The sequence below is a fragment of the Amblyomma mixtum genome, chromosome 3, assembly GCF_055824585.1.
Source record: "Amblyomma mixtum isolate Tamu chromosome 3, ASM5582458v1, whole genome shotgun sequence".
Lineage (NCBI taxonomy): Eukaryota > Metazoa > Arthropoda > Arachnida > Ixodida > Ixodidae > Amblyomma > Amblyomma mixtum.
Genome location: NC_143014.1, coordinates 276,239,758 through 276,261,806, shown reverse-complemented (window position 1 = coordinate 276,261,806; position 22,049 = coordinate 276,239,758). Strand labels below are relative to the sequence as shown.

Sequence of the window (22,049 nt, the reverse complement as noted above, 5' to 3'; positions counted from 1 at the left end):
TTACAAACTTTGCCATGTATTTGTTTTGCTCATTAATGAAAACTGCAGAGCAACTTTGCTGCGCTCTTTCCTATGTCATTCTTAGTCATTTTTACTTTTGCTGAGCTTTTCTAGTCTTTATTAGTTGTTGTTGTTAACCTCATACAATCGCGTATGTCCACACAGGAGGATCGGCCAAGAAATGGGGTGCACATAGTTTTTGTGATGAATTTTTTCATGGACAAAAAGAAACGATTGCTGAGATAGAGAAAAGTAAACAGAAAGCAAAAACACGAAATTGAATCTGGAAATTCATAACGCACGCAGGCTGGAGATGGACACAGTGATTTGTAACCGAGGGATTAATAAAAAAATAATAGCATTAATGAAAAACGAAAAAAATATAGTCATAATAATTTTTTTTAAAAGTTAGCAAGGTAACTGATTAGATTTAAGCGGCATTAAGCGGAAGTTAAGCGGCATTTAACATCAAAAACGATACGTATGTGATCACTACATGCACCACAATCAACTGTCGACTGATTCAGAACAGGAACACAAGGGCTGAGACAGTTAAATCTAACACAGATATGGATTCAGCATAGAGAATGTGGCCAAAGCTGAATTGATTCATGCAAGGTTGTTATCTATAACCCAATCCCAAAGGCATTTGCCGCAGACACCTCTCTTATATCCCCACGACACATGATGAGAATTGAAGTCTTCGGCCAAGAGAACTGATTTCTGAAAATTAATGGGTAGGAGATCTAGCGGCCTGGTGTTCTGCACACCACAAGGGACATAAGCATCCACAAATGAAGAGGGATAGCACTCTGGAATTACAAAGCCAACAATCCGCAGTTTAGAGTAGAGGACTGAAAAACAACCTTAGCCTTGTGACAAAATTTTAAACGAGTATGAGCAACGCTCCTCCTCTTGACTCGATCTTGTCGAAATGAAGAATAATTTTGTAAATGCAAATGTTTTTCAGGTAAAGGCAAAGTTACTTGCAAAATAAATGTCTGGATTATGTTCAGAAGAAAGGTAAAGTAAATTTGTTGAAGCTGAAATAAGTGACCGACAGTTCCACTAGAGAGCTTGCAACACCCCTATGGTTGTGTGATCTGAGCAGCAGCAACTGCCTGCCCCAATGTATTTTCGTTTGGATTAGAGCCCAGGTGTTGTTTTTTCATTTTGGCAGAGGATGTATGGAAGACTGGTTAGACATAGAGAAGCCACTGTGTTTGAGGATTCGCGTATCTAAATCCACCATCTCTGAATCATTACTTATTGGGACATCATTCGAAACACCGGATCTATGAATAGGAGAAGCAGCCTTAATTTGTTTCTGGGGTGGAGATATTACACAAGGAATGTTGAGCCAGTAACGGAGGCATAGCTATCATGGGAGAGGTCATTGCAGTTTGCATTGCCTGCATAATCTGCTTTGCCAAGCATCAGATATGCACTCGGACAGTGGATAGAATCCTGTCAACCATTTTAGCCATAGAGGCTTCTACAGGAGTCACTATAGCCTGAGAAATAGAAGCATCTTGGGACACTCCTGAACGGGCTGACACACCTGCATAGCAGTGTGCCCTCTTTAATTTTGGTTATTGCTTCTTTGAGATCGATTATTTCAATATTGGGGATTCGTGTGCCCGAAAAGGGGCAATCCAAAGAAATTGATGCGTGAGCACCCCCACAAAAGCAACACTCGTCATTCTGTTCTGTGCATGAAGTTGATGTATGGTCATTATCAATTTTACAATCATTTTTTTTTGTTCTTCCCATACTAGCCACCTTCTGGCCTCACCTCTTCTACCCTACAAGTGGAGAGGGAATCTCTCCCTGCCCTTCCCACCACCTGACAGCCGTGGCAGGTGGATGGTAGTGGCATGTGGCTCCACCTGCCTTGTCGTGAGACTCAAATGTACACAACACTACACCGCCAGAGCGCTGAATGAAAGGCCTGGGGTGTCTAATTTCACACTGTAGAATCATGAACAAAAGTTCAGGTGTGCAGATTTTCTAAAAAAAAATTCTGCACAGCCTCACCAGTATATCAGCTGGTATTATTCCAGTGGATGCAGCACGTGTCTCCCCTCGTGATTCAGTGCTGTTCAATGGCGTGTTTTGGCCTAGTGCTCTGAAATATTTTGCATCGAAACCACATACCACAAGCGTTTCTGTATGGCTAAGTGCTAATCACATGCAGAACACAAATTTTTTAGCACGCAATTTATGTTGCGTTAAAGAAAGTATGAACAAGTACATAATATGCCATGACTTGTAAACATAATGTGTATGGCAGCACAATACGCAATTGTGATCTATCAATACTGTGCCATAATTCCGTAGCTTGGCTCCTAAGTCCCGGAAAAAAATGGCATGGCTGCCACTGTGGTCCCAAGCGTGCGGCTCCTATGGCGGCTGTCTACTGGTCTCTGCAAGCAGCCACAAAACAGTCATTGTCAAGCATGGGCAGGCCCTGCATGGTAAGGTTCCAACACATAGCTACACAAATTCACAAAATAACGACATTTTTCATGCAGTCTCCAGAAACATTTGCTTTGGTCCAAGTGTTGATGCGCGGAGCAACACTTGTTTACCAGCACACAGCTCAATGCGCCACGGAACACCTGGGAATCTAAGACAAGCATTCTACATGGGAACACGCAGCGCAAGCTCTTACTCAATAACATCGCTGGGTTCGGCGCGCTACTGGTAGTATTACAAGGCCGTCACTGAGGCATGTCCTACATATCCAGAACATCCTGATCGTGTATTTATTTTTTGTGCCACCTCTTCCACAGGAAATGCACAATGGCCAGCTCACCTTCACTAACCTCAGCTAAAGAAGCCATTGAATAGAAATGCAGCCAGCAAGTCCTGAACTGTGGGGGCGAGGCTGAGAGCGAGAGGTTGCAATGTGTCGTGGACCACGATATGAATACCTATCAGTTGGAGTACGACCTTCCATTACATAACCTCCTGACACCCTAGCCACACAAAACCTCGCCACTCCCCCCTGCCACACGAAAACAGACTGTATTAGGACTGTAACTGAGGTTGAGGCTCGGCTACTCACTACAGACATTTTCAAAAATATACAGCCCACTTGGTTTGTTTCTGGCGGCCCATGACTGAGGTTTGTTTAGACTCGCGGGTATTACGAATCTTTCGAAGGTGACACAGGTCTTGGCCTGAGCAGTCCTAAGCACATATCCTCAAGCGTTTAAAAAAGAGCCGCACTACACGGCTGAAAAGGAGACCCTTTCAGCTGTCTTTTAAAGCGATAAGGTTAAGGCTTCCATTCTACAGAAAATCCAGTGGCGGTAGCAGAGTGAGTGAAAGATCCTCGGAGAAGGAGTCCAAATGAGCCAAGAGACCTAGGTGGCATCAACACAACCTGTCCATCGGATTGTAAGCAAACTGACCACTGTGGCAGGTGGCAGCTCAGTTAATGATTTGTGGCAAGAGGTTGCTCGCGAAAAGCAACCTGTGTCTCAAGCCCCACCGATGGCAGTACCTGCCATCACCAGGCAGTGGTGAATAGGTTAATCGCTGCACCACTCTGCCAGGGCCGTATGAGAGCTCCCAGGGACCCATGCATGTGAAGTTTAGAATGACCTATTCCGAATATAAGAACATCAACCGATTAACGGTTTTGATTGATTTATGGGGTATAATGTCCCAAAGTGACTCAAGCTATTAGAGACGCTGTAGTGAAGGGCTCCGGAAATTTCGACCACCTAGTGTTCCTTCACATGCACTGTCATGCACTGTCAGCCGAGCACCATAACCACTGAGCCACCACGGCGGCTTAACCCATTAATGCTACCTCACTTTTTCGATATTAACAAATTCACACTTATCATGATTAACGCTAAGGTGGCGCTTAAGTCTCTGCTCCAGGTTTTTTATTGACAAAGATTGTACATATCTGTAATGAGTTCAGTACAACTGCTGAGACATGACACCAAGTAAATTCGGACACAAGTGCATTGGTGGCTGTGTCCCAAGTCATTTTTTGTCCTCTCCTCAGAGTTACGCCGGTTCTACACACATATGCTTAATGGCCATTAGCAAAAAACATCGGAATAAAATTAGCAATAAATACTAATTCGTTTATGAGGTTTAACGTTCCATAGCAACTCAGGTTATGAGGGGCGCCGTAGTGAATTGCTACAGAAATTTCGACCACCTGGGGTTCTCTATCTCCAGGTGGTCATAACTTCCTGTGGCCTTCACTACAGCGTCCCTGATAGCCTGAGTCAATTTTGGAATGTTAAAGCCTATAAACCGATTCGTATTTGTTGCCACAGACCAAATGAGACAAGCATGATGTAACCGTTACAAGATTTCTTAATACAAGAAACCGAACGCGCACAGATGATATGAAACTTTTTTTTTTTTACTACAGAAGTCGTTGCTGTCCATCAGCAAACCACCGACCTGCTTGGCAGAAGCCTGTGCGGTGACAGCACCTCTCACAACAACCTGAAAACACCTCACCCCCCCTAACTAGGGAGCTGCCTATATACGCACCGCCACCCTCCGTCAACCTCCTCATCCCTGCCCACTGCCACCTTCCAGAGACACCATTCAGCAACGAACTCTACTTTGCAGATGCACTACACACCACCAGCCTTCCTACCTCTCCTTCCACAAATTCCTCCACCCACTAGAAACCCCCGCAGCAGCTCATCCAACAATGCATTAATGAAACCTAATTTAACGAAGCAGTGACTAAATCAGCCGCCGTCCAGAAGCGCCATGCATCAGGTACCTCCTCGTATCTAGGGGACCACCCCACAACCACCGCCAAACTTCAACCACCTGCCCTTCCCACCTGCACCTTACACAGAACCAACCACCTCTACCCACTCATACCTGTACCTATTCATCCCCCCCCCCCCAGGAAATCTCTAATTGCTTTTTCAGAATTGTCGCATCATTTGTCTGATAGTCCTGTAAGTTTTTTTTATTCAAACTCTGAGCCAACTGTACAGAGGAAAAACTTGTCACCAGACCCAACAAGAAGACTGTGTACCCAAAATACGCCCAAGAAAACCACAGGTGAACTCTAGCATTCAAAAGAGTACCATTAGGTTAGAAGTGCCAGAAAAAACAGATAAATAAAACACTTCTAAAAGTGGCACAGAGATAACACCGTTGAGTGCTCAATTTACGTTTGTTCACTTAGATTACTTTTAAACATTTTTGTGGTAATTTCGTGCATCACTCTTTTTTCCTACTGAGCCAAGCTTGACATATTTCCTGGCGCAGGTTAGGGGCCATAAATTTGTGCATTTCCTTTCAAGATTTCGCCCAATATTCCACAACATCGTATTGTTGAGCTTTCTGAGACTGCCTCAAACAGATGTTTTCCTAGATTTGAGCTTGGCCATTTTCACGTTCTTCTCTAATGCCACTATGATACTGGCATTGAGAATTAGTGCGCGAAAAGCACATTTTGTCTGGTGACCCTGAAGGAGCTGTTGTTGACTTAAACATTACCATCCTCTTTTCACTGCCAGCTGGGGGCAGTGAGAAGTTGCAATCCTTTTCCCACGGCCGACACAACATATGGAAGCAGAGCTCGGACGTGGATGCACGCTATGAGCTGCAGGAGGGCGCCCACAGACAAGGCTCGTAGGCCAATCTTTTCCTCCTGCGTGAAATCACCTCCACTTGTATTAGATTGCACCTTGTGTTTCTTCGCGGACCGCGATGAAACAAATCAAACGTCAAAGGAGAGTAAAAGAAAACAGTGCAAAATTTAGAAAAAAATTAGGAATAACTAATCACTAGTCATTTGTATTTCCAATATAATTTAAACCTAAGAATCATAAGGCTGTAACGAATTTCAACAAAGAATTCTCAGCCCATTCCTCTGATTCCTTTTTTCCCTTCTACCTTTTGGTCACTTTATGCATCGGTTATGATAACATGCTTCGCATTGTTGCCCTCAAAAAAGTAAATGAAGCAGCCTATTCAAAAGCTCACTGGAAGTAAAAAATTCAGCAGCCTCGCCTGCCCCAGCCCCTCTGCATTACGATTCGTTGCAGTCGTCTGTTCACCAATCTAGCAAGCACGTTCCATACCATGTTAATAAGTATGTGTTCTTGCCCTTTCAGCACTCTTCGAGTGTGTTTCGGCATTTGCTTTTAGTAACTCCTTACGATGAGGAGCGTAGGCGGATGGCAGTGAATATTAACATTTGTGTTCGTCCCTAACATTTTCATTCATAACGAGCATTTATTATCTCTAGTACTGATCTGATCAAGGATTAGGAGAATGTAAAAAAACTGGTGCACTACAGCCTGCAGCATCGCAGAAATAAGTGTTTGAACATCAGCAACTTCTTTTGCAAGTCGTCGTTGTCACATTACACTTATCACATGATCCTCGGATGATGTTGGCAACTTTTCAATCTCAATCCTCCCATTTCCCTTTGCATATTTTGTGAGGTTTCAGATATGTCAGAGAGAAACTATGGATGTTTATATAATAATCTAAAGTGTTGAAGCTTGCTCTAAAATAATTTTTATTTTTTTTTTGTAACGTTTCTTAAGAATTGTGGCGAGCGCACTGTAGGAAGAAGTGAATATTTGTGCACTCGAGGTATTGAATCGAATTACACCTTTGCATATACCTTCAAGACCTGGAACACTATTTGGCAAGTGGATAGCTCAGGCATATTTTGAAATGCTCAGAAACACTCCTTTAGTTACAATATAAGAAAAATAATAGAATAAAATGAAGATATGTTTTGGAATCTATTACACACATTTACTACTCGGAAGCTTAATCCAAACAACTGTTGACACTCACCTGGTGCATCATTCGAGTTATCCGTGAAGAAGCCGGACAGGTTGAGGCGGTACTTGGGCACCACGACCTCCAGGTCCACTCGGGCCTCCAGTGTGACAGCTTCTGGCCGCTGAGGAACAGCAGGAGCGCCGGGGCTAAGCCAAGCTGCCGCATCAAGATACCCTCGTGTAGGCATCCATTATGCCGCTTTAAGGTAGCCATCTTGGAAGCTGCATTCAGGCATACCGTAGGAGATTGTTACGTAGTGAATCAGTTTTGTAGGAGTAGGAGCCATGTGTCCTGCATCCACAGCATAATGTAACATCCACTAGCATTTCTGTTGTAGCACGCAGTGCTGCTGTAAAAAGAAATTACAAGATTGCACTTAAGTCTGCTTACGAGCGCAAACGGAAAAGCCTTCCCCTTTTCTCTATTTCTCTCTTATTCCTTATTTCTGTTTTTTCTTTAGTTTATGTTCATTCTTTTTCATTGTATTTTCGTATTTTTCAACTTTTGTGCACTCTTTTTCATACTTTAATTTTAAATCTCTTGCCTTATTTACTACCATCATTACAGCAATCATCATCATTGCTGTCATGAACTCTCACTATAGCTATTTTCATTGCTGTGATCTGCAACTATCTCCACCACTTATCAATAGCTATGGTCACTAGCTCTACCATCACTATCTATGGCACTAACTGTCACAATCAGTAGCTACTATAGTCACTATCACTATTTTTTGCTATTTACCATCACTACTATTATTATATACATCTTGCTTATCAACTTTTACAGTTTAATTTGATTACCATACAACTTAGATTCACAGTTTGTGCAGACACTTGCAGACAACTTCCGTCCATGCCACTCATGAGGCAAGAAAGGTTTACGCCTTAAAAATGGCAGATGTTTAGCATGGTTTTGCAAGAAAGCGCGGAGTATCATGCAGTAGCACTAGTTATGATAGGCACTTAAGGTCCTTTTATGCCTTTACCATAAAGGCCTTCAGCCTAAAGGACTTCTACCTGAGGTATTTACCAGGAAGGTCAAGGCCTTTACCACAGAGACCTTTACACTAAAAGAATTAACCTTGAAGGTCTTCATCCAGGTGAACTCTGAGGCTCACCATAAGGGCAGGCTCTTACGTTGTGCCTCGGTGGCTATGGCGTTTAGATACCGGGCACGGAGTTGCAGGTTCAATTTGGACACGGCGGCAACATTTTGATTGAAAAGCAACGGAGAAACATTCGCGTTCAATTACCTAAATCGAAGTCCTATGCATTGTTGCGAGGCCGCGGATCACAGGGTACCTCCACATAAGGGATTTACTAGCACACCAGAATTAAATACAATTACTACACACAACACACAACCGTTAGATGATATTGCTCATATGGCGCTCATTCGGTAGATTCTGCGGATGAAGTGACATTAAGGAAGAAACTTCTTCAGGATCAGAGCTAGACGGCTAGGCCTAGCCAATTACTGCAAATACCAATCTCTTCCAGGGCCGGCCGGTGTGGTGAGGCCACATACATTGTGCGTTAGTTTTTACGGTAATTGCGATAAAATAGACATGCATTGATCACCTCCAGTCTCTCCAGTAAGGTAGTTGAAAGCCGATTCTCCGAATCGCGCAGATTTCGAACGACAGCTAGCAGAACGTGAACGACAGCTAGCAGAACGTGGCTCACCACTTCAAGATGTCTGTTGTTCTGATACTGAGAGCGCTGTCAAGCATAGAGGACGCTGTGGTCAAGGCGCGTTATTTCCTTTCTCTTTTCCCGCATTGGGGCTAAAAAATCAAAAACACTGCTGAAACACCAGAGAGTAGCGAAAAATGTAATCTAATGAAAAAATTTCGGTACCGAAGATATTATGCCCATGTAAAAAACTCCTCAGAAAACTGCTGCGCTGCTATTCACAGTCGCACAGCCGCGCCACTGCGCTGTGACGCCATCTAACGCCGTGATTGATGTGCACGTAGCAGACGAACTGTTCTGCAAGCACATTTCCTTCGGGGGTCGCCATACACGAGGGAAAACAGGTGGACGGCCTCTCGTTCAGAGCGCCCAACTCAACGCATGCGGAGGAGGTGGCGATCGCCCTCGCAGCCTCCCATCCCGACTCTAAATTCATCCTCACAGACTCTCGCGGAGCCTGTCGTAACTTTGAGTTCGGTTGGATCACTTCACTCGCTCACCAAATTTTACACCGCAGTACTCGCGACGGCGATCCAACTCATCGCTCAATCATATGGGTCCCCGGCCACCAAGGCATGCCAGGTAACGAAGCCGCCCATGAGGCAGCCCGCGCACTCACTCACCGGGCACCAGGCGTCCCTTGGGAGGAGCTTAACCCAGATCACAGCCCTCTCCTTTCTTTTAAAGAAATTACTGAGCACTATCGTGCCGAACACCGGCGATACCCAGTTCCTATGAAAGGACTGGGTAAAGCTGTCGAACGAATTCTCCTCAGGCTCTTTACAAACACCCTGCTGTGCCCGGCGGTTCTCAAGCACTTTAATCCTTCTTTTGACGGCCGCTGCTCATTCTGTGGGGAGGTGGCCGACACCTTCCACATGGTTTGGGCATGCAGAAAAAATCCTTCTCTCCCCCCAATCAACCCTTCCCCTACCCGAGAGGACTGGGAGGCGGCCCTACTCAGCTGCCAGGAACTATCGGCCCAGCAGGCCCTGGTTCGGCGGACTTGTGTAGCGGTCTCGACCAACGGGATCCCGGAATGAGGGACTCCGACTAGTATTGTAAGGGGTGAGACCCACTAGGGGCCTCTCCCCGAGCACCTCTCTGTACATTACTAAATAAATGCTTTTCTCCTCCTCCGCTTGAATCTGTACGCATGGGAGATTCGACGGGAAGCCACTGGGCGCGATAGCCGCGCGTAACAAATGCCACTTTGACTGAGCAACTGCGCTTTTTAGCGTTGCTCGTGCCGGCCAAGAAAAAAAGCGCAGCGACGAAAGTTGGTCGCGGGTTTTGGCTCCCCTCGATTCTAGGATCGAAGCGAGGTAGTGGCCAACGAATGCAGCGCTTCTGTGCAATCAGAGAGCCGCATGTAGTTCAGTCACATTCGCGTGAAGATATCGGTGACCCGGCGCAACTCGCTAGCTGCGGCGCGTGTGATGTGCATGAGCACTTCGGGTAAATCTCTGCCAAAAGCGGCCGTTATGTCTTGTGTGGGAGTTCTCTGAACACAATGTATACGCATGGCCGGACTTGGGAAGCCTTGTCACCGCTCTGGAGGAGTGGTTCTTTTGCTCAAAGGTGGTCGCAGATTGTCAGTGTCCGGTAAAAAAAAAAATGTGCCAGGTATCTTGTCACCCTTGCACTGTGCGCGCCATGATGAAAAAAATCGACATACCTGCTAGCTGATACTTGTTAACCCGCGCTTTGTAGGTGTCGTGTCTTTTTCGTATCTGCATCTGACCACAGAGTGCACGGTGCAAAATTAATGTTCCCTTTTGGCAGGGACCGAGGTCAGCTAGTACCACTCTGACGGAAGTGCAGATTTCCCGTCGTCCACGATATGAAGACGCCGGTTGGGTATCCAGGACCTCACCGAAAAACAGAGCGCATGCCCCAAGAATTCATTTCAATGTCAAAGATAGCAAGAGGTCACATCATTTCAGTCCACTTTGAAGCAAACTGTGGTGATCGTCCTGCTTTTCTTTAGGATGCACTTCGTCCGAAAATTTCCCAGGGCAACGAAATCTGAAGCATTGTATCAAGGTCAGATATGTAGTAGAGCTCGGAAATCTACGGCTGTGCACAGATACGTAGGCGCACTTATGCAAGGAGCACTTCATACGCGCCGCAGCTATCGAATGTCGTCTGGACACCGTTCTCATCCCCGCGAATGTGCTTAAACTACTTGCGGCTCTTTGGTTTCACAGAAGCGCTACTGTCAGTGACCACTCTCCGAGCTTCTATCCCTGAATTGAGGGGAACCGATTCGCGACCACCATTCGTCGCTGGAAGTGCCTCTTTTGTCGACAGGATCAAGCAGCAATGACAAGCACTGCTCCCTAATCGAATTGGAGTATCGTTTATGACGTAGTTACGTGCGGCTGTCGTGCTCAGCGACTACCGGCAGATTCTCTGATGCGCGCGAATTCCAAACGGCAGTGAATTCGACGCGCGAACATGCTTGCAGGAGTTCGTCTGCTACATGCAACCTCAATCATGGCGGCTGTCGGCGGCGCACCACAGCGCCGTGGCTGTGCGCCAGTGCGTACCACCTACAAGCGTTAAATCAGTTACTCAAAAAAAAACTCATAATACTCATGATTATGATGATTAAAACTATTTCAACCGAATTAGGAGGCCCTCTACTCCACGCCCTTGGCACGCAGGCCTAGGGAACGGGGCCTGGACTTCCGAGACTAAGGCGAAAATACATAGGTTCTTCGGGGCTTCAGCCGTCAGGCGACAGCTCGTTACTGGTCGGCGACGACCTCGCTCCGTAGCAGGGCCTCCCAAACTTCTCCACTTTCAATAATTTCCCCAGCGCCCAGGGATACCGGGCGTCCCAAATTGTGATCGAGAGTCCCCCTCGCTCTGCAGGTTTTACATTTATCGTCTTTCCTATTGTCTACCTGGGTGTGAAACAACCAGAAGAGGTTTGCAAAACTTTCGGCCTTTAATCGTCGCCAGGCGACAGCCTCTTTCTTTAAGTCTGGATCCGCTGGTGGCACCAGACGTCTTCCTTACCATAGTTCTCCACGATTTCCGCGTATGTTTGCAAACATTCGTCCATGAAGGAAGAAAAGTTTTTCTTCCACCATGCGTTCGTCCATGCCATGGCAGTCGAGCGGCTGGGTACCCGGAAGTAGAGATCTCGGTCTAACGCGAGGGCCGCCTCGTTACCACCCAAGCAACCACCAATATCCTTCGGACGGCCGACAGAGGTCTGTTTCGGATGTTCTGTACGTCCGCTGAACATCCACAAACAGCCGGTAGACGTCCGTCGGCCGTCCGAAAGGTGGCCAAAGGTATACGGTTCGCCCGCCGACGGACGTCCAGTTGAGTACGTCCATTGGCGGATCTTTCTCGAATATTCGCATATATGGTGCATGCGTGCTTTTTACACTCCGCGCGATGCAATAAAATCAAAAACAATTCGATGCATAGCACGCATATACATCAGCAGAGCAATGGGTTATATTCGGAAAATTTCTTAAATGTGACTCTTCAAATGTGGCAAGCTTGGACACACATCCGTAATCTTCCCACCCACAGGATTTCTGAAATAAAAAAGAACGCGGCAAACATCAGTCATGTGAAACAAATGGAACAATGCAGCAGCCCAAGTAAAAACATTGGAACCAATTAATAGAAGTGTTTAATGCTGCAAGTATAACAGACAATGGGCTTTAACAAACACCTCAATAAGTATAAGGCAATAAGAGCTCTCACTTTTCCACACCATATTTGACAATGTATCTGTTCTTTATTTATTCTCGTGGGCCTTAGGGCACTAACCTGCGCAGCACTGTACGCGACTGTGCACAGAAAGCCGCAAAGCTTCTGTTGCGAACCACTGCGAACTTCACGTGCTTCCTATGGTCTGCCTTTCGCGCGTTGTCACTCTCTATATAGGCACAGTGAACCTAGCCATGCCTTAAAGATTAACAAGATGCGAAAATACTCCGTCCCGCAACTTTGCAGAGGAGTGGGAATTAGCCGCGCGAGTTGAGGGCTCCCGCAGCTGTGTGATGTAGGCTCCCGAAAGTGTGAGAACAGCACACACTTGTGGAAGCCATCTCCTCGCGCTTACTGCTCCCACTGTCCTGTGAATAATAATAAAAAGACTTTTAATCGACCATAATTTACAGGCCGAGCATTTCGACCGCCTGGGCGACCAGAAGCCGCTGTTCTTCTTCCCCTTCAGCGCCAAGCCAGTCGAGCCAGGTGGTGATTGATAGAGAGGGTGGGGGGAAGGAACCCGACTGCTGAGCAGCCGGGCAATAGAAGAGGCAAATGGGCCAGGTCCGCATAGATACAGGGGCAGTTGGCACAGGAAGGGTCCGATCGATAGCGATAGAGGAAGAGGCGGGACGGGGTGATAACTGCATTCATCTGAATGTGCCGAAGAAGGCGAGACTCCGGCACCGTGAGTGATGGATGAGGGGGAGGGTAAAGTGTGATAAAGATGAAGTGTGGCAACCGCAAATGTCGGCGATGCGGCAAGATGGGCCATTTCGATTCTCTCTGCAAGTCGTCCGACCGTCCTGTTCAAGTTCAGCAAGTTGCAGATACTGCTGACACGTCGTCGATGCCGGATGGCTCCAGCAGTGCATCTATTCTCAATGTTGAAAGTAAAAAAAACGGAATTTTCGCCTCGGTCCTGATTGAAGGCAAGTCCATCCGCTTCCTGATTGACACCGGCTCATCTGTGTCAATTATTTCTGAAGACCTATACCACCGATTCTTCGCTGCAATTTTCCCGCTTAAACCAACTGCAGTTCAACTATTGGACTATTCTAAGTCTCGGATTATAGTCCAAGGCTGTTTTGTTGCCACAGCCAAGTTTCACGACCGTACCGCCTGCATCCTGTTGTACGTTGTCTCGGGAGGCACAACGCTGCTGGGTCTGGATTCCATTGCAGCCCTACAAATGAAGATCAAAGGTGCATCGTTGGAATGTCTTTCCATGACGCCTGATACGCCTCTGTTACCTCCTGAGCTACGTCCACACTTCGAACATCTCCAAGGAACTCGGAGTTGCTCGTGGCTACGTGCACAAAGTCAGAGTGCAGGATTCCGTTTCTCCTGTTGCTTGCAAGCTCCGACGGCTGCCGTTTGCCATTCGACAGCAAGTGTCCGAGGAACTCCAGAAGCTTGAAGCTCAAGACATCATTGAACGGGTCGACGCTTCCAAGTGGATTTCACCGATAGTCGTTGCTCGGAAAAAGGATGGCTCTATCCGAATGTGCGTCGATTTGCGTGAGCCGAACAAGGCTATTGTGGTCGACAGTTTTCCTTTGCCTCAAACGGAAGAACTTCTACATAGCTTGGCCGGGTCACAGCGTTTTTCGAAGTTGGACCTTGCCTCGGCTTACCATCAAGTACCACTTCGCCCTGAGAGTCGGGAATTGACCACATTCATTACCCATGATGGCCTCTTCCGCTTCAAACGAGTGTGTTTCGGCCTTGCTTCGGCGCCTTCGGCTTTTCAGAAGATGATGCACTTAATTTTAAAAGGGTGCAAAGGTGTCCTATTCTACATCGACGATATCATAGTCCATGGCACCACCCGACAGGAGCACCTGACCAACCTTCGTGCTGTTCTCGAGCGCCTGTCCCAAGCCGGACTCAAGCTCAACCACAAATGTGTCTTCGACGTTCCGAAGCTCATTTTCTTGGGGCACGTTGTCAGTGGTGAAGGACTGTTTCCGCTTTCTTCTGCCATCGAGGCGATTACGAAGGCTCCGACTCCATCTAACATCAGTGAGCTTCGCTACCTCCTTGGACTTGCGGGTTTCTACTCCAAGTTTATCCCGCATTACTCCGACGTCGTTGAGCCTATGCGCGCCCTACTTCGTGGAAGCGACTCAGCCTTCACTTGGACCGCTGCAGCGGATTCAAGTTTCACACTACTGAAGTCCATGTTGACGTCATGTGACGTGTTGCATTTTTTTGATACTGCCCTTCCCGTGGTTGTATCTACTGACGCCTCCGGATATGGCCTTGGGGCAGTGCTTCAGCAAGACAACGGCCATTCCCTGCAAACTGTTGCGTTTGCCTCCCGTACCTTGACACCCCAAGAAAGAAAGTACTCTGTTGGCGAACGTGAGGCCCTAGCTTGCGTTTGGGCGTGAGAACGGTGGCACGTGTATTTGTGGGGCCGGCCTTTTGTTCTACGCACCGACCACAGTGCACTTGTCACTTTGCTGTCGACGAAAGGAACGGGTCATCGGCCGTTGCGAATTTCACGTTGGTCGGCTCGCCTGTTGTGCTACAACTACACTGTAGAGTACCGTAAAGGCAATGACAACTCTGTTGCGGATGCTCTGTCTCGCCTTCCCTTACCGACCTCATCATGCAGTGAGCCCAGTGAGTTCGACTCCAGTGACGACGATTTCGTGTGCCTGCTATCGCCAGCCGTGACTCTACAAGAGCTACAAGAGGCAACCATCAGCGACGCGGCAGTTGCTCAAGCCATTCAGTTTACATCTGCGACATAGCCGGACAAGAAATCCATACCGGAGAACCTCAGGCCATACTATCTCCTGCGCTCGGAGCTGTCCGTCGTGCAGGGCGTCTTGTACCGAGGTGACAGGCTCGTCGTTCCCGAAAGTTGTCGACGACGCCTCATGGACATCGCGCACGAGTCACACCCCGGAATCAGCCGCACGAAAAGTCGACTGCGAGAGCTCAACTGGTGGCCGCGAATGGACGAGCACGTCGAAGAAATGGTGCGGACTTGCGTCGTCTGCCAGTCCTGTGACAAATCGGCTCGTCCGGTGGCAGCTCCTCTGCAACCTGTCGCCTTCCCAGAAATACCTTGGGATAAGGTTGCCATTGATGTCGTGGGGCCTTTCGACCAAGCTCCCAGTGGCTGCCGCTTCGCGATTACGCGAATGGATTATTATAGCAAGTGGCCAGAGGTTTTCTTCGCGGATGCCATCACAACTCAAACCGTTCAAGAATTCCTGCTTGGCCTCTTTGCTCGTGAGGGTTACCCTCAAGAGATTGTTTCTGACCACGGAACTCAATTCTCATCGATGGCCATGCAAACTTTCCTCCGCGAACGGGGGATACGCCATTGCTACTCTTCAGTGTACCATCCCCAAGCTAATGGACTCGTGGAACGATTCAATCGAGTGCTTAAGTCCTATATTCAGCTGGCTCTGCGAGCGACGCGACCTACGTACAGCTATTGTGGACTACCTCGGTGTCTACCGCTGTACGCCCCATGCCACGACAGGAATTGCACCAGCCATCCTACTTCATGGCCGGTTGCCCCGCACAAGACTGAACGTCGTAGGACTGCCGGATCAGTGCTTCTCAACGGATCCGACAAAAGCCCTTAAGCTTTTGCGACAGAGGCTTCAGGAGAAGCAAGCGCAGTACAAGCTTTATGCGGACCAGCGGAGTGGCGCCAAGTGTCGTGACTTTCAGATTGGCCAGTACGTGCGTGTTCGCAAGCCCACTGTGCGAGGCAAACTGTCAGCTCGATTTTCGGAGCCTCGGAAGGTTGTGGAGCAGCGTGGACCTGCATCTTATCTGTTGGATGATGGGCGAGTGTGGCACTCGTCCAAGTTTTCTGCGGTTCGCCCAGAGTAGTTCAGCAGCAACTGTCCTCCCCAGCTCCAGCGGCGCTTTTCGCTGATATTTCGCCGCCCAGTCCACAGTCCGGAACCGTGGTCCAGGGTTCTTTTTCGGACGCGCCTTCAATCCATCTGATGCCAGCCGCTCAAGTTAGCTGCCCGGGCCCTTCATCGCACCTGGTTTCGCCAGCTCCGGAATCGGCAGCCCCCTCGTGTAGTACATCCACAGCGGCAACTGCGGCTTCACTTCCTGCGCCGCCTCGCCGAAGTACTCGCAAAAAGAAGCGGCCCGCATGGTTCAAAGACTATCACATCCGCTAGACATTATTTTTTTTTTTAAGTGCGGCGGAAATGTGATAAAGATGAAGTGTAGCAACTGCGCTGCACGCACTCGCGCGCACGGGAGTGGTGAAGACGACGAAGTAGGAGAATACAGATCGGCTCGACCATATGCTACGTGTACCGTTTCATTGCTAATTACCATTGCTACGATACAACATAAAGGCGTTTGTCGAGGCGGAGCTCAAGGTAGACCTCTTTTATGGTGCGGCGAAGGGTGAGTCTCCCACCGTCCTCCGAGGGCTTGGGCCAGGGGATCAACGGAGCCCGGAAAAGTGTGTCGCGGGCGAGCTGATGGGCCAGCTCATTGCCGTCAATCCCTGAATGCCCAGGGACCCAGCGGAGGAAAACGATGGAAGGCTGCAGTGCGGAGACCGCTCGTTCGACCTCCTGTTGGAGAGAAGGGGTCAGGGTGCGTTTCTGTATGTGGTGTATAGCGGCTTGTGAGTCCGAATAGACTGTGTACTCTTGGAGAGAGGGAAGGAGGGAAAATGACTGGAGGGCATGCGCAATGGCGAGGACCTCGAGGGACAATGCGTCTGGAGGGTGTAGATACGGCCCGCTGGTGTGGGTTTCAGGAGCAGGGAGGTGTGGATGGTACAGGGCGTAGCCGCAGGAACCTCGAGGAGCCACGAAGGAGGCATCCGTGTAAGCTACACCCTGGGTATCAAAGAGAGGGGAATGGGGCTGTGCGGCCGCATGACGACGTCCGGCGTGCAGGACGGGGGACATGTTGGTCGGGAGGGGAAGGATACGAAGATTGGGAGCGGGGCTGGGAATAAGAGAGGTTAACGGGGAGACTGGAATGGGCGAGATACTCGCTTGAGTCAATAACCACTGACCCTGACGGGTAAGGGAAAGCCGGGCAAGCTGCGAGTCACGATGGAGACTGAGAAGAGAACGAAGAGGATGGAAGAGGCCTGTGGCAAAGAGCTTAGTGGTAGAGGTAGTGATAGGGAGGTTGAGAGCTGCCTTGTAGAGGCCCACAAGGGCAGTCTCGAGAGCGTTAAAGGGACACTGAGGAGAGCACTATTAATATTTTTTTTTAGTAAAATCCGATAGTTCGGCATGTCATGGCTTTGTTGCCACTTGGGCGGCAGCGAAAGATGCATTTATTTCTAAGAAATTTGGATTCGAAGTTGAAAAAGTTTTTCCCGCCGCTCTGATTCAAACTTGGGATTCGTCTATGACGACAGAGGACTAAGAGACGTGAAACATGACGTGCACATGACGTAACGCAGACTCCGTGATTTCTGGCTGCCAGCAGTGCGGCCTAGCAGCAGCCGAAAAGAAAGCTACCGCCGGCCGCACGTTGAAGGCATCTATCGGCTATTGCGGCCGTCGCTACAGTCGCTTCGATTACGTTTGCACTGGCGTTTTGCCAGCGTTACGATGGATCTCGTTCTCGAAGTCGTCAACGAAGTTCTCGCAAATAGACACCTTTAGCATACCGTGTACCTTGTTACCGCTAGCGGAATACCGGGAGCCCGCCTACCGCCGGAAAACAGGCGCTGATTTGTCCCGATGCTTCAGGAGCGCGCGTAGCAGCCGGGCACGTGGCGCCATCTGGCGACGTCAAGGAGGTTTGCGCATGCATTGGCTGCGCCTCAGTGATGCATGGTTTCTCGGTTCCTGGTGTTGCTAGACTGTTTTGTTCTATGATCTCATCACGCTTGTACTTGCGAGTTTGGCCTGTGGCGGCGATACCTGTATTTTGGTTCTTGCTCTTTTCTACGTTACAAGAGCTTTGTTGTCAGTATGAGTGGCGTTTTTGTAATCAGGAGCTGGTATTCTGTCGATACAAGCCAACTTCAATTTCTCCTCAGTGTCCCTTTAAGTTGAGTCTGAGTGAAGGAAGCGTAGGGTGCAAAGTACAAGACCTTGTTGAGGGCCAGCGCGTGGGCAACTCGGCACGCGTGAGCCTCGTGGAGACCTGAGCGTCGAGTGACCTCGCGCCGCAGGAGGTGAGTTACAGAGTGGCAGGTGGTGACAGCGCGGTGAAGGGATTGCACATTCTTAGCCGCATGCAAAGGGACGAATGCTATATGAGCATGCTGTATTGTCCTAGAAGCAAGTTCCAAGAAGTGTACTGGATACATACCTTCGTAGGCAATCACATGTGCACTAAGCCTTCTTTAAACCAAGGTCGACGCAGTACGGGATTCCGGTGTTCCAGAAGAGCTTCAGGCGCTTCCCGTATCTTTCGAATTGCTTAAGTTACATACTACTTTCGTCCACAGACCGAACAAAGCCACACATTACAATAACAGAGCTATAAAGCTCTGCGCGACAACACTACGCAACAAATCAACAAAGCGCTACGGAGCCGTACTGATGGATTGGATTGCACTGACCGCGAACTGACATCTATGATGATGGTGATAGCAGAATGCACGGCAGTTTTGATTCTTACGAATGGTTTCAATGGCAAGTTTAGCTAGCAAAACGGTGGACATGTCGCACAGCTCCACTGATTTGGAGAAGTTTTATAAGTATAAAACTAGTCATTGAGTTCTTGCAAAATTCTGCAACACCTGCTTCTCCTCTTAGATAAATTTAGCTCGTTGGCGGCTCTTGCACTGCAGGTAGGAGTGGAATCGCACCAATTTACAAACATCTTCGCGTCAAACCCACGAACTGATGCAAATAAAACAGTATACATACACGAAAGACGCGAATTTTCGGTGAAATAAAAAAACGTCCATACTCATGGCCTGGGAAAATACTCGGCCTTACATCCTTCGGACGTACACCTCGTCTCTCATGCGGATATACAAAAGTGGACACTGCCCGTACCATCGTTTATAGATCCTTTTCAGTTCCGCATCTCATCGCCGCGCCAACAGGGAGCATGCGGCCCGCCGCCGCGCCCGCCACCGCGGCGCTGCTGTCGAAGTTTGCGCCAAGGAAGTGCGTCGTCTGCTACAGACGCGTACCGTTCCGCTGTCCTCCCGCGGCGTTTAACCGAAGACATTGCTCACGCTTCGTGGAGTCATTATCTGCGCTTCGCAAGTTTAAGGAGTTAAACTACGTGTGCGCAGAAGCGACCAGTGCTTTAGAAAAAGATGGGCATCAGTGGTTACGTTTCGTCTTGGGCAGAATAGTCGCTTTCGTGCGTCTGTAGAATGCGGCGTTTCCATCGCTTTGCGCTTGAACGGTGACCTTACCCCTCTGTATCAATCCCGTTGGTCGCGAGTAATTTTTACTCTTGCTTTCCAAATGCGAAATTGAGCAAGACAAGATTGAAGTCGCAAAGCCTGAAAGTCTGCCGCGAGTATATTGAAGATTAGAAGAACCCTCCAGACTAGTCTCCAGAGGACTAGACAACTAGACTAGACGAGAGACTAGACGAGTCGAGATTAGACAACCATATGTGTAATGTTCTGGCTTGCCTACCATATGCAGTTTTATGCTACCAATTGGGCAAATTTGTTTAGGCCGTAGGCCCATGGAAGACCTTTCAGTAGCCAGCTGCACAAGACGGTTGGCACTTGGCAGGGGCGAAATCTTCATGTCAGACAGAGTTCTGTAACACTTTGGGCTTGTCATCCTCAGAAGACAGATCTTAAGCCAGTCTGTAGTCTATCGGTGCCCACGTGGCGACTTAGCCGCTTGGTGCATGACGGCTGCCTGTATAATCATCTTTTGTGCTTCTGGCAGGTCTTGTGTCACTTCACCTAGACTTCTCAAAAACGCTTTCTTCAGTTTTTCCTTGAGTTGGCTAATTTCTTTTTTCTCTTGCTCCCAAGCAGCAGCGGCACGAATGAGCCTCTTCCTCAAAACAGGTGCTGCAACACACCTTTTTCTTGGGTTTCAGTCCACTTCTTTTGAGGTCCTTCATCATTTTCGCACACTTTATACAGCCTCCCTTTTCTGCCTCAGTCAGAACTCTGCACTGCTTGTGGTATCCTCCCCTGCTAGAGGTACAACCATGACAGGCTTGCATAATTTGTACAGCCTGCACAATTGCCTCTACGTCTTCTAACAAAGTGATGGCCAAATCCATGGGCAGCGTCGGCACTAGTTTTCCGCGGGCAGATACAACATAACTCAGGTCTTCGCGAACTACGACACTCTTGAGTACTGAATATACATCTGCCTCAAATCCTGCCTTGTAAAAAACCAATCTGTGATCGGTGCCCATTTTCATCTTCAAGAGCTGCCGATCTCCACTGACGAGGTAACCTCAAAGAAGCGCTCTTCTCCACCAGCTTATTAACATGCAAGCAGCTGACAATTGCACGGGCTGTGGTTGCTCTCGCTCGATATCGATATCTTCTGCAGCGTCGCTCTGCGTTGCCACTGCGTTTCTTGAGACGGTTGCTCTTTTTTTCGGAGATTTTCGCCGTTTACGATTTGAGAAGTGCAGCGGGAGATTAGGAAATACGGTAGGAATTGCATCACTTCTTAGAGACCATGCACCGCGCTCGATTTCAGTCACTTCGGTGATTACATGCTTGTATGACTTCACAATATCCCCTTCTTAGAAGTGGGCGTCGCACACTTTGCATGTTTTCCCCAACACCTTGTCTGCACGGGGTATCGTTCTCGACCATTTTACAAGGAGAACTGGATCGGTCGGCGGAGAAAAGAAGTGCCTCTTCTCTGTGTTGCGCCGGTACCCGCTGGTACATCCCGGCACGAAACACGTTGACATTTGGTTGCCAGTGCTAGCACATTGTAAAGAAGATAAATGACGCACACCACGTACCCTCTGACAGCGAAAAAGTCCAAAACCTGGCGTTCAAGAACATTCGGCAGCCCACGCTACTTGCAGGTTGGGTCCACACCATGAGCGTCCGCACCCAACCACACACCGAAAGCTGCTGAAGCGTAGTGCACAAACACTCAACTCATAAAGACAGGATCATTCGATAACAAGAAAACGCGACGCAAATGCGCACGACTACCGGAGCGTCAGCAACGTTCCTGCACCGCAGCGTGGCGCAAACTTCGACTGCAGCGCCATCTCAGTGGCTGGGCGCAAATCGCGGCCGCTTCGGGAGGAGCAGTTTCGAAACTAAAAAAGCTTTATAAACGGTGGCCCGTACGTCGGGCGGATGCACGAATACGGATATCCGAAATCGGATTGTGTTCGTACGTCCGATGGACGTCCGATCTCGGCAAAGGACGTTCGGATCTAGCTCGTACGTCCGACGGATATCTGTGGTTGCTTGGGCAGGGTGAATGTGTGTGCTTGGGCCCAAATTGTTGAGGTCTCGCGATTGATTTTGACTGCGGACAGGATGCGAGCCGTTTCCAACGAGACCCTGCCCTTTCTGATCTCCTAGATTGCAGTTTTTCTGTCCCTAAGAATCAAACGAGCCTTAGTTCCATAGCAAGCGAGCGCTATTGCGACCTCCTCAGGCGTATCTACCTTTCTACTCCTAATGAAGGCGGCATCGGCTGGTGCGCCTCAGCCACTGGCTACCGGGGTGACCGCCGCCCCCGACCTGCAACTTGCTGCGTCCACGTAGGCTCTCTCTCCTGAACTAAATTTCCCGGCCCTTTTAGCCAGCGCCTCCGCCGTCATCTCCCGCTTTTGCGTATGGTGTTCTGGGTGCATGTTGCGGGGAGGGGGAAACTGATATTCTCGCGACTTTGTGGCGGTAGGGCG

The 22,049-nt window shown here is 48.7% G+C and overlaps 1 protein-coding gene across 7 annotated transcripts in view; it reads right to left on the bottom strand.

Annotated features, from left to right (window-relative positions):
* Positions 1-8,568, bottom strand: part of LOC149354967 (uncharacterized) — a 38,491-nt gene extending 29,923 nt beyond the window's left edge. For 2 of the 7 annotated variants that reach the window (XM_089583578.1, XM_089583577.1), the window contains exons 1-2: positions 8,391-8,568; positions 6,820-7,028 (exon numbers count right to left, since the gene is read on the bottom strand). In XM_089583578.1, coding sequence (XP_089439704.1) covers positions 6,820-7,020 — 201 coding nt within the window. In that variant the 5' untranslated portion in view covers positions 7,021-7,028; positions 8,391-8,568. Of the gene's footprint in view, positions 1-2,037; positions 2,129-2,322; positions 4,201-5,502; positions 5,657-6,819; positions 7,029-8,390 lie in introns of those variants that run through there. The other 5 variants (XM_089583582.1, XM_089583580.1, XM_089583583.1 and 2 more) reach the window with 5 other exon arrangements.
* Between the last annotated feature and the right edge of the window lie 13,481 nt (positions 8,569-22,049).